The sequence below is a fragment of the Thermobia domestica genome, chromosome 5, assembly GCF_964235325.1.
Source record: "Thermobia domestica chromosome 5, izTheDome1.hap1.1, whole genome shotgun sequence".
Taxonomy (NCBI): Eukaryota; Metazoa; Arthropoda; class Insecta; order Zygentoma; family Lepismatidae; genus Thermobia; species Thermobia domestica.
Genome location: NC_137458.1, coordinates 297,554,593 through 297,567,200, shown reverse-complemented (window position 1 = coordinate 297,567,200; position 12,608 = coordinate 297,554,593). Strand labels below are relative to the sequence as shown.

At 39.2% G+C, this 12,608-nt stretch overlaps 1 protein-coding gene across 2 annotated transcripts in view; it reads left to right on the top strand.

Moving 5' to 3' along the window:
* The window catches only part of LOC145684924 (uncharacterized), a 204,000-nt gene that overhangs the window by 48,756 nt on the left and 142,636 nt on the right, over positions 1 to 12,608 (top strand). The window contains exon 1 of one of the 2 annotated variants that reach the window (XM_081757277.1): positions 10,618 to 10,784. The exons of the other annotated variant lie outside the window; for it this stretch is intronic. Within the exon in view, the coding sequence (XP_081613403.1) occupies positions 10,665 to 10,784 (120 nt within the window). The 5' untranslated portion in view covers positions 10,618 to 10,664. Of the gene's footprint in view, positions 1 to 10,617; positions 10,785 to 12,608 lie in introns of those variants that run through there. 2 annotated transcript variants of the gene reach the window in all.

Here is a 12,608-nt window from a genome sequence, read left to right as displayed (position 1 = left end):
CCCAGATCAGCATCCTACGTACAGCTATAAATGTAAGACCAAACCGCTACAGAGATGCTAAAACCAGACCTCACTGTACCTATCCGCATTCATAACACCGATGCTACTACTCCGCCTCCTAGTTCTGCACAACAACCGATCACCATCGACAAATTTTTGTCATTTCTCACTGTTACCTTACAGAACATACATCCATTTCTTCGTACACATATCCTCCAACAAGTACAACTCGCTGCTAAAACTACCCTGCATGTCAACTTCACCGGCACTTACTCCAACAACTACCCTCATTTTCATTCTACCGTTCATGAATCTGCAGTCTAACTTCTCTCTCAATCTATTCTCATTATTTTTCATTATGGCAGTACATTTTCTCTTTCTGAACATTCGTTCTCTACAAAAAAACAAGCCTTTGTTTGAGCAGCTACTTCTGGAGGAACACGTTCATTGTATTCTTCTCAACGAAACATTTCTTACTCCTAAAATCTCATGCAAACTCTCACTCTATCACATTCTTCGACACGATAATACCATTCCCACTCGACGTGCTAATGATGACATAACTATTGGTTTTCCGCACTCTATTTCACATAGAGTACACGCTACTGGAGATACATCACTGCCTGAACATCTTATCGCTACTTTATATTTCAAACAATGCTACGTCACTGTCGCTACCATCTATATACAACCAGGCCATCCTATACCTCTAAGTTTCTTTCAATATATTTCTGACAATTTCCGGACCTACATCATAATGGCCGATATTAATTACCATAGCCGCTCAGATAATCAAAAGCGCACCTTTTGCAATTATATTCAAACGTAATCGACGGGATTTATTGATCCCATTCCTAAACCAACTCGACCGGCTTCGAATACAACTCCCGATATAGTCATAACATCACCCAATATTCTCTCCAAGCTCACTCTTTCTGTACTTGACCCAATTGGGTGTGATCATATCCCAATCTAAACTACTCTTCAAAATGCAGGTACACCTCAACCCGCTCCGCCTACATCTCCTCGCATAGTGGCTTCGTTTCGACCGTGCAAGTTGGCCTAATTATAGGGAATATCTTTGCAACAGGTTAACACCTTTATCCGCTCCAACTTCAGAGTATGAACTATACGACACTATTGATGAGATCACTGATAGTATTCATCAGGCGTCCTTACAGTATATCCCTCAGACTACAATTGATCCCTATAGACCAAAATTGCCACCACAATACTTATCTTTAATACGTCGTTCCCGTCAGCTGTATCGTGATTTTACTCGCACGGGCAATCTGGAATCGCTTCGGCAACATCGCCAATACCAGCGGGTGGTGCATAACTACCTCGTTGCCTATAAGACCAGACGTTGGATTAAAACCTATAACACACTCTCTGACACGGCACATCCAACTAAGTACTGGAAACGGTTTCAACAGCTCACTGGTAAAACTTCTCGCCCTTCATATCCACTCATTCTCAATGATACTCCCTTACACACTGACATGGACAAAGCCAATGCCTTTGCTGACCAACTTCAAGATGTCTTCACGAAACTTGGACCTGCTCTATCTGCTCGCACTTATTCTACTGACCGGTTCAATCTCAACTCGCCTTCACTCCAACCCCACGTTAACCATCTTCTACCCAACAATTCACCTTTGACAGCTCCTGTTACCGTCACAGAAATCACCACCACCGTCTCTCGTAAGCGCAACACCGCTCCAGAGTTATATTCTATTACGTATCACCATATCAAGGAAGGACCATACATTCTCTATTATCTTCTGGCTCTCATCTTCACGTTCATCCTCCGTACTGGTTTTATCCCTCACGATTGGAAAACATCCAAAACCTTAATGTGCCTGAAACCGAAAAAAACCAGCTTCGTATGTGTCTTCCTATCGTCCAATTCAACTCACCCTCGTTTTCAGCAAGATATTTGAACGGATACTGATCTCTCGCCTCCACACACATCTTGCCGATCACAACCTAATTTCCCTTCATCAGCCGGATTCAGCCCAAACTACAGTATCAATGATCAACTCCTCCGTCTGATCACGTACATCACTGCTCAGTTTAATCAATCTAACCCTTCCTGTCTCGTCCTTTTCGATTTCCATCCTTCATTCTCCTCCCAAATAAAGGGCGTAACCCTTTGGGTGGGTGCTAGCCGCGACTAGCAAAAAAATCTCTTTTAACATACTGAATCAAGGAGCCTAACCTCTCTTGTGTATGTTAATGTGCTAGCCAGGACCAAGTGTAGCATACGCATTTGTGAGCACAGCACACGTACAACACTTAGAGGGTTTACGGAAATTTTCACTTTCGGAGGGCAAACTTGTTTTTTAAACCTCCTTCATCATCTTTTCTCTCATCTTCATCTTCATTTGGGCTTTGACCCTACGATTCATCATCACGATGGCGGACTCTGGCAACTCATCTGAACAATCGAATCTCGGACGACATACTGGCTTACCACAAACTGTTCACGCTAATCCGAGCACTTCTGTAACACAACCGGCATACAGAGGACTATCCACTCTCACCCGACATTTTTCATGGGGAAGTGAGTCTTTGCCGAATATATCTAAAGATCGACACCCATCTAACGACTCTGCACAATCTGCGAAACGTATACGGTCTCATTCACCACTCACTTCAATGGATATCGAGGTCGATCCAAAACAGAATCCTACTATGGTGTCTCAAAATTTCACTTCAACACAGATTAATATCGAACTTCTTTATCACTTCCTTCTCACTGACTACGACTCTAAATACACCAATCCAAAAATGATCTTTCTGCAAATAATGAAGTATGTTCCTCGAGTTCGGGATACTCTCGCTCAAATAGTTAAAACCAAAAATGGCTATATTCTTAAATCAAAAGATCCTAATTTTGGAATAACTATACGCAATAAAGCTTCCTACGAAATCTTTGGTAAGAATGCTAAATTGTCGAAACTAACGGACAAACAGCAGAAGCAACCTCAACCACCTAGAAAACCACCGTTTCTATCGGTTGTAATCAAGGGAGTTTCGCCCGAACTAACAGATGCGGAAATTCAGGAGGAAATTAAACAGGAAGGAATTTCAGTTGACAAATGCATTCCCATTAGAAATAATAATGGACCCACATATCTAGTCCGCGTTTTATCACAGCGAGAGGACACTATTGATTACCTACCTCGATTTGGTGCACCTATATATAAGCGAATACATCGTGTTGAACCGTCTAAGACTAATGGACCATTACCGATTCGCTGCGAAAAGTGTCGTGCGACCACACTACAGCAAACTGTCCTAATCAACCGAAATGTGGCTATCGTTCGGGGCTCCATGACACCAAAACTTGTCCTAATCTACAAGGACCACCTAAATGCAACACATGTGGTAGTGGGCTCCATCCTACGTACAGCTACCGTTGCAAAGCTAAATCAGCGCCAACACCTGAACGTCCGGAATTAACTGTACCATTTAAAACGACAGACACTACAGTTCGACTTAATCAATCCATACTACTTCCACTCACAGTAGAAGATTTTCTCAGTTTTACCAGTTTAGTACTTCAAAACATCTTTCCATTGCAGAGAGCCCATATTACCCAACATATCATTTCTGGGCAAAATAAATTTTTCACATAAATCTTCATGTCACCTATTCCAACAATTATGTTCATTTCCATGTTGGGTCACTGAAAACTGCAATATAAACTCATATATATATATATATTTCATTATAGAGATTAGTTTCCTCTGTTAATATACGATCAATTTTACAACACAGACGTTTGTTAGAAGCCCTGTTACTCGAGGAACATATCAATATATTTGCTCTCAACGAAACCGCATTAAAACCAAATATATTAGCTCGCATTCCTGGATATCTATTACTACGTCATGATTATCACGACCACATGGCTCGTAGCCAAGGTGGAGTTGCAATAGGACACTCTCCAAAATATCCAATTAGGACATATACCCCACCAGCTTTCGATAATATCCCGGAGTACCTACTTTGTTCCTTATACTTCCCATCAATAACCATAAATTTCAGCATAATCTATATTAGACCACGCCAACCTTTACCGTTAGAATATTTCCGATATATAGCGAATGCCTTTTCCAATATCGTTATCATGGCAGATATTAACATCCATAGTCGGAGTGCTAGAGAAAAATATGAATTTCAAGAGTATATAACTGATCATCTTCAGCTCTATATTCATGTTCTTCCTAATCACACTAGATCTATAAGCCAAACTACACCAGATGTCGTTATTACATCTCTGAATCTCATCAATAAATGCCAGCTTGAGGTGCTCGACTCTATTGGTAGTGACCACCATCCAGTAAAACTATCATTAACACATGGGCTTCCAACTCGTCCTGTACTTGCTCCTCGCTCTGTCCTGAGATATGATAAGGCTCATTGGCCTGAATTCCGACAAGAAATTGAGGATGCACTTCATAGTGTAACACCACCTACCAATGACACTGACCTCGCTTCGTGTCTCAATACTATCACTACTGCAATACAAAGCAGCTCTCAGCATCACATTCCGGAAGATCAAGTATATCCTTATAAACCGAAATTGCCTCCTATCTACCTTGCACTTGCACAGAAAGCGCAACAACGTCTTCGCGACTATTATCGAACAGGAAAGCGTGAGTCTCTTCGGCGCCACCGTCAGTGGTAACGCACAGTTAAGAACTGTCTGGCTGCATATAAACGTAGGAATTGGATTAAAACATGTAATAACTTATCTGAGGACGCTGAGCTTATAACGCTTCTAGATATTGGAAGCGTTTCAATTAACTTGCTGGAAAGAACTCTAAAACTATCTACCCTCTCATTAAACATGGCACACCTCTCTTTTCGGATCAAGATAAAGCGAACGCCTTTGCTACTCAGTTACAGACAGTATTTACTCCTTCTGCTGCTTCCACACGTTCAGAACGGATAAACCTATCTAGCATCCCTGCTCTGCAGCCTTCCACAGAGCATGTTATTGATTCGGAGCATCCTCTTACAGCACCAATCACCACTGCTGAACTTCAAACCGTACTAAAGAGGAAAAAGAATACAGCACCAGGAATTGATGACGTATCTTACCGTTATATTCAAGAAGCTCCACAATCGCTGCTGGTCCTCCTTGTCGCAATCTACAATTTCATCCTACAAACTGGTATCTATCCATTGGAATGGAAAGTATCGAAAGTTTGCATGTTTCATAAACCAAATAAGTCTGTCTGTCAGCTCTTATAGACCAATCCAACTTACCTCAGTGTTTAGTAAGCTACTAGAAAAAATTCTCGTGTGCCGGCTTCATTCATACCTGGAAGCACGTAACATACTACCTATTCATCAAGCAGGCTTCAGACCACGTTTCTCAATAAATGACCAATTGCTTCGCCTTAGCACTATCATCACAAACAGTATAACAAAGCATTCCCATCATGTCTTATACTTATGGATTTAGAAAAGGCTTTTGATAAGTTTTGGCATTATGGACTAATTCAAAAACTTCAGTCGTTCAACCTTCCCATGTGCTATTTGAGGCTCATTCACTCTTTTCTTACAAATCGTATAGCTTATGTCCCTGTTGGTAATGTGCCCTGTATTTCCGTTAACTGGAGTTCCTCAGGGATCAGCACTTAGCCCCTTACTGTATATACTTTATGCTTCCGACATACCTTCAACTCCGCTCAATGTATTCACTTTTCAATATGCAGACGATATGGCTTTCCTCGCTCTTGGCAAAACTGTACATCAACTTAATACTGCTCTTCAAACTACACTCAATAATTTCATCACCTGGTGCAAGAAGTGGCATCTAACTATCAACGAAGAAAAAACACAAGCAGTAGTGTTCTTACCACCTAAAAGACGTTCCAGAGTTCACAGGAACCCAACTCTTCTCCGAGTCACTATTGATGGATATCTTATCCATCCTACACCCACTGTCACCTACTTAGGCGTGGTCTTCGATTCTAAGCTCACCTGGAACGCCCACCTGAAGAGGCTAACAGCTAAGGTTAAAAATCGATTGAATCTCTTACGCCGACTCACTGGAACAACTTGGGGCTTAAAAGCGGATGTCTTGCTTCACACCTATAAGGAGTTCCTCCGTCCTATCCTCACTTATGGACATACTGCCTGGTGTAATGTTTCTGCTTTATTACGAAAAGCTCTGCATACTGGAGAGACATGTTATGCGTCTAGCTTATCGCCTGAAGCTACCATATCCCACATGGCTCACGTATGAATAGATCTCCTTTCCAAAAATCACGGAACATCTTGCAGAACTCCGTATTAGATATATCAACTCTCGCATACACACAGGTTATCCGCTCTTTTTAGACATTCTTCACTCCGATGCTCTCATAGACTCCACCTACCGGTACATACTTTCACCATTAAACATATTTATATCTCTATATATCAACAGCATACACCTGACTCCGGACGAACGAGAAATCTATGACATTTATTTCAGTGCTGATCACATTCCTCATCTTTTTCCATTATTGCACAAAGATCCTCACCATTAACAAGGGCTTCCCCATGTGTTCATTAGTCCCGGGTCACCTCGGGACAGAAGATATAACCCTTCATCTGTCTGATTAACACATTTATGTTTTTGACGTGTTAGCACTTCATCTCATTTATCATTTTCACTCCTTATAATTTCATTGGCCACATGTTGCACCTATTCTATATTTTTGATTTTGTGGCACTGATGATTAAACATGTCTAAGTTTTCTTTTCTTCATTTGCATTTATTTCATCTTTTCTCCTTTTGCACTATATAATTGTTCAATCTTTCAGTTATTGTTGCACTATGTATTATATATATCAGCATAAATTAAAATAACTGTAAAACGATAATATAAAATTAAATGATGATGAGTTCACAGCCCTTTTAATAGATGTTCCACTTCAGCAGTTAAAAAAGAATATATCTTTCCTTGCGCCTATTTTGTATATACGATTCATATGCCAAAGAGAGGGCGTAACCCTCTGAGAGGCAGGAGGATAAAAATCTTTTTATCATAGACTTCAACTCTACAAGTGAACTCATACTGTCTCTTCCTCCTTAAAAAAAAGAAAAAATCGCTTTTAATTGCTATTGTACCATTTTAATAGATAGATTAATTATAACGAGTTAACTCCTGCAAGGCCTTAAGAAACTTATCCTGAAATATGCGGCAACCAGGCAATCAACAAAGTAAGACGAGTTGCATATAACCCAGGGGTCGAGAACTTCTTTGTAGTCAACTTTATTTCCAAACTGCTTGACATCGTTTAGTGACGGATGTTCAGGTCATTTCATATGCGAAGTCATGATTAGCTTACATGTCGATCTTGAATTATTTTTTGCTATAGCATCCCATCCACGTTTTCTGTGGTTGGTCGCCCACTGCAAGAAGCATCTTGAACAACGAAAATTAAACAAAAAAAAAAAAAAAAATACCAATTTTCAAAACATACTAAAAAAGAAGAATATGAAACTTTTTTTAAAAGCAAAATAACCGACTTCAAAATCGCACTAAAAAGCAAGAAAAATGTTTTTATAAGACATATGAAAATACCGACTTTTAAAAAGTACTGAAAAACAAATAATAATATTAATAATATAATAATATTATTAATATTAATAATATTAATAACTATAAAATAGGAAAGTTGTTTCAAACCAAACATACTTGCCTAATAATATTAATGCCTGATAAAGTATGATAACCATCGATATAATTTTATGTTGGGCATTATCTTAGCAAGACTTCAAAAGTTTGTTACAGATAATATTAGTAAATTATTTTTTCCTTTTAATCACATTATTATTATTATTATTATTATTATTATTATTATTATTATTATTATTATTATTATTATTGTTATTATTATTATTATTATTATTATTATTATTATTATTATTATTAGTAGTAGTAGTAGTAGTAGTAGTAGTAGTAGTAGTAGTAGTAGTAGTAGTAGTAGTATCTCCTTTTTGGTGAGTTTTTAAAGTCGGTTCATATTTTTCAAACAAGGGTTGTTGATATTTATTAAATGTGCTCTACTTTATTGCAACAGGTTTCTCAAAACATTTTGTGGGGCCGTGGTGGCTGAATGGTAGACCATTCATCTCTGGTGTATGGGGTCCCTGTTTCGATCCCAGCTCGCGCCAGATTTTGTGGTGGAGAAACATCGTGTGCATGGGTATTCTCGTAGATCTCCCGTTTCCTCCTACTTTTTTCATTCCGCCATTTCACTCATTTCTCATCATCACCGTCTACTTTAGCCCAGGCGGCATAGCTGTGGGACGTAACACTGAAAGATATAATTTCATCTTCATTTCAGAACATTTTGTTTGCTTCTCCGTCACGCTGAAGAGTTAACTCAAAGCTCTTGTCTTTGGAAAGGGGAAACCTGGCTTCGATTTTCTAGAAATAATCGTAATTCGGATAGAACTTTCAATTGTAATTTCGTGTCTTATCTAATATCGATGCTTAAAACTCCTATCATTCTTCGTTGATTTTGAAAGCAAATCTTTATTAAAATTGGTTCGCAAAAAGCTCCACAAAAACTTCATACATTCAAATTTGATGGCCCATATAATTCGGGAATCAAGAAATTTTGCTTGCCATAATATTTCACACGGTTGTATTTGTATAGTACCTCAAGGTTCTTCTAGGATACCAAGCTTGATCCAGATTTGATGAATTTGGAGGACCACGATGGCTCAGTGGTAGAACGTTCACCTTTGGTGCATGGGGTCCCTAGTTCGATCCCAACTCGTGCCAAATGAACTTTGTGGTGGACGAACACGGTGAGCGTGGGTTTTCTCCGGGTTCTCCGGTTTCTTTCCACTTTATTCATTCCTCCATTTCTTTCATTTTTGATCATCATCGTCTCCTTTAGCCTAGCCGGCATAAGCATGGGACGTAAAACTTAACGATTTCATTTCATATCATTGGATGAATTTGCCTGAACTCGTATAATATATAGCATCGTTCATTTTCGACGGAGAAATTAATGAAAACCGAAAATAAAAGGACCTTAAACTCAAATCAATGTCTTAACCCTTTCCGGATCCGGGGTTTTTGGGATATTTTTTAGACTTTCAGTCAAAGAGCTACTGCATCGTCACTATTTATCCTAGGATCATGGTTCATACCTCATTCTCTTCAGAATGGAGCTGGGTTTCAAATAATACCACTTGCATGCTCATACCATATACCAGGAGCGGGGAAAATGATGTCAAAGGGAAAATTTCGGAGGGAATTTTTTTCTCGCACTTTGGGCCCCTCTGGAGCGGCCCTGTGTAAACGTAGCCATCTAAAAAAATCTGATAAATAGTACTTGGTATACTGAATGTGTGTGCCAAATTTCAAGTTTCTATCTTGAATACTAAGGGCGGGAGAAATTTTATCAGGAATTCCCACCATGCCCCAAATTACCGTAAAACTTCATGATCTCAGGTAAAAAACTTTCCTGAGACATCTGAAATTACCCTAGGGAAATGTTTCGCCCATCATTCTCTTCAGAATAGAATTGCCTTTCAGGCGGTATGACTCACGTGTCTCCATCATGTATCTAAGGCGGGAAAATCCCGAAAAAAGGGATTTTTTTGTTCTAATATCCTTTTTTTCAACTTTTAGCCCCTCTGGTCCCCCCTGTTTTAACGCAGAGATCTGAAAAGAATCTGATAAATACTACTAGGTGGTCTGAATGTAATTCCAATTTTCCAGGTGCAAAAGTAAGCCCGCCAAAAAAATATATACCGACAATATCCCATATTCCCGTATACAGTGGGAAATTTTTAAAAATTCCCTGAGACATCCCTAATTACCCTGGGATCATGGTTGGCACATCATCCTCTTCAGAATAGAACTGCCTTTCAGGCGGTACCATTCACTTGTCTCCATCATGTATTTAAGGCGGGAAAATCGCGAAGAAAGGGGTTTTTGGTAAAAATATCCCTTTTTTCAACATTTTGCCCCTCTGGATCCCCCCTGTTTTAACGCAGAAATCTTTTAAAAAAATCTGGTAAATACTACTCGGTAGACTGAATGTTTGTGCAAAATTTCAATCTTCTACGTGCAAAAATAAGCCCGCCAAAAAATAATGGACATAGACCGGCCCCGCAATATTAAAAGAAAATATATATTTTAGAATTATGACGTCATCACCTCCTATGTCTCGACGCAGAAAGGTGTGAAATCATACGTAAGGTCTGTTACAATGCCTCTGGACTTGAAAAACAAAAACAAACAAAAAAAACAAAAACAAACAAAAAAAAAACGGACGAAAAAGCTCAAATAGGAGAGTTATAACGCAATGTACCATGAAACACCCATATGGTACAAATTGTACCCTGGGATCCCCAAAAGGTGTCTTAATCAACAAATGATACCCTTATTTTGTGTATTAGTAACATGTAATTCTAGATTTCCTGTTTGATTTACAAAGCTATTCATAATATATCAATGTTAAGAGGGAAAGGGACTTGGCAACACTGCGTCCAGAGTTTGTCCACCTTCTGCGCACACTGTACACAGCTTTATGGTATCTTCATTCTCGTCGCTCATTCGAAGACGTGCGTGACATATTCTCGCAAACATTTGAAAAATCGGTGTTTCTACTGTGTCGCCGTTTCAATTATGTGTACGATTACTCCACTCAACAATCACTGTCGATTTTGTTTGAATGCCGCGTTCGTTAATTACCCAATCTTCACTGGCGACAGACCAGCACAAATTGAAGAACTACTAGAAATGCAGGTAAGACTAAAGCAGTCTAATAAGTGTAATGGATTAGCTAAGCTCGGACAAGTTTGTTTTTAAGTATAGATTAATTATTTAACTTAATGCTTTATGGATACTGAAATCATAGTAGTTGCATAATACAGGCAGAGACTTAGTCGGGTCTTGTACAATTTATTTCCCCTTTTCAGCGATATTCATTCCGTCCAGCAGGAATGTGCGCAGGAATTTATTTCGGAAGGGTCCAAAGCTTTTTCGGGAGGGTCAAATTTAAGATGAAGATAAATTATATTAAAATTTGTAAAAAAAAAAAAATCACATCTAAAATTTACAGAAAAGTCGAGATATCAGCGGGGGGGGGGGGAGAAGCCAGACATCCAGAAACTACTTCCTGCGTGAGTCTCGGCTCCTAAGTGTTTGGCTGATTTCATGCCAAATGTATCATCCCCTTCCTCAGAATGAAGTAGAGATCAGAGTTAGCTGCTATAAAAACGAACATAACTTTATTTTGTAGATTAAATTTCAATTTAGTTTTTTTTTTTTTAAGTATCACTACAGTATGATTAAAGTTCGATTATGGCATTTTTAAGGGCAAATTATGTGTCCCATCTCCCAAAATAAAACTAATGGGCACAACGTTGCGGCCTAAAACCCTCCTGTGGGCACCCTTGCCCTTCTTGTTTTAGTGCCAAAGATGTACAGGGTGGCCCAAAAGTAGGTATACAGTACCGTACTGATCAGCAGAGTTGGCGTGGGTCAATGAAAACATGACCAACGACCCACTGACCCACCGTGACCCACGACCCACTGATCCACCACCCACCGTGACCCACGACCCACCATGACCCACCACCCACCGTGCCCCACTCTGACCCACCCCCCACCATGAACCACTCATCCACTGTGACCTACTCTGATTCACCAAAATCCATCGTCATCAACTCTGAACACGATCCACGGCCTCTTCTGAACTGACTAAAGAGTTTACACTTGTAATAAAACAAGAGTGTGGAATTGTCACTAATCGGAGTTTGAATTTCTAGACAATCGCTCAAGCACACTTCTGTTACAATAACGGTGGATCTGACTTTTACGATATAAAATGGTAAAGTGTTTGTCAGTGAGGAAATTGAAACAGTTCGAGGTGGGAGGAAATTAGTGTGTGACTAAAGTGTACTTGTACTAAGAGAGTATTCTTGCAAGTGTTAATTTCTGAACGCATTCCACAAGAAAGTTCTATTCGCAGGAAAATACCCCTGTACAATATGGAAAAGGTTATGGTTTCTCAGTTCACAGTATTTTTCTCACAAAAGACTTGAAAAATCAGTTGTCCATAGGGTATAAAGGTGCTCGGGTACCCTATGTGAGAGCATCTCCATAAAGTCTGCTCATAATTGTAATTTGTGTAATCACTAAAACACCACGTTAAATTTAAGTTACAAATATGCATAATTTCAATTATTATGAATATTTATTCAAAGTAGTTTACCTAAAGCAAAGAAGAGACTTACTAAAAATTAGGTACAAAGTTGAATAACACAAATAAGCCATTAGTAATACAAGTATACATTTTCCATAACTCGTAATTTTCCACCTTAAAACAAATCTGAAATCGGGTTTATTTCCTGTTGGTAACTTTCTCGTGGTAAATCATCCGCATTGTAATTACACATGAACGTTTGTTGCCATTACCAAGTTTCCTCCCCCGTCTAGAAGGCGAAAGGGAACGAGGTTCCTGGAAAGTGTTCAGAAGTGAATGGGAATTTCCCTCCTTCTTCTCCTTCAATTGCCACATTGCTGTGTGCTATGTGCCAAATTACGATGAATTTCAATTAAATTATC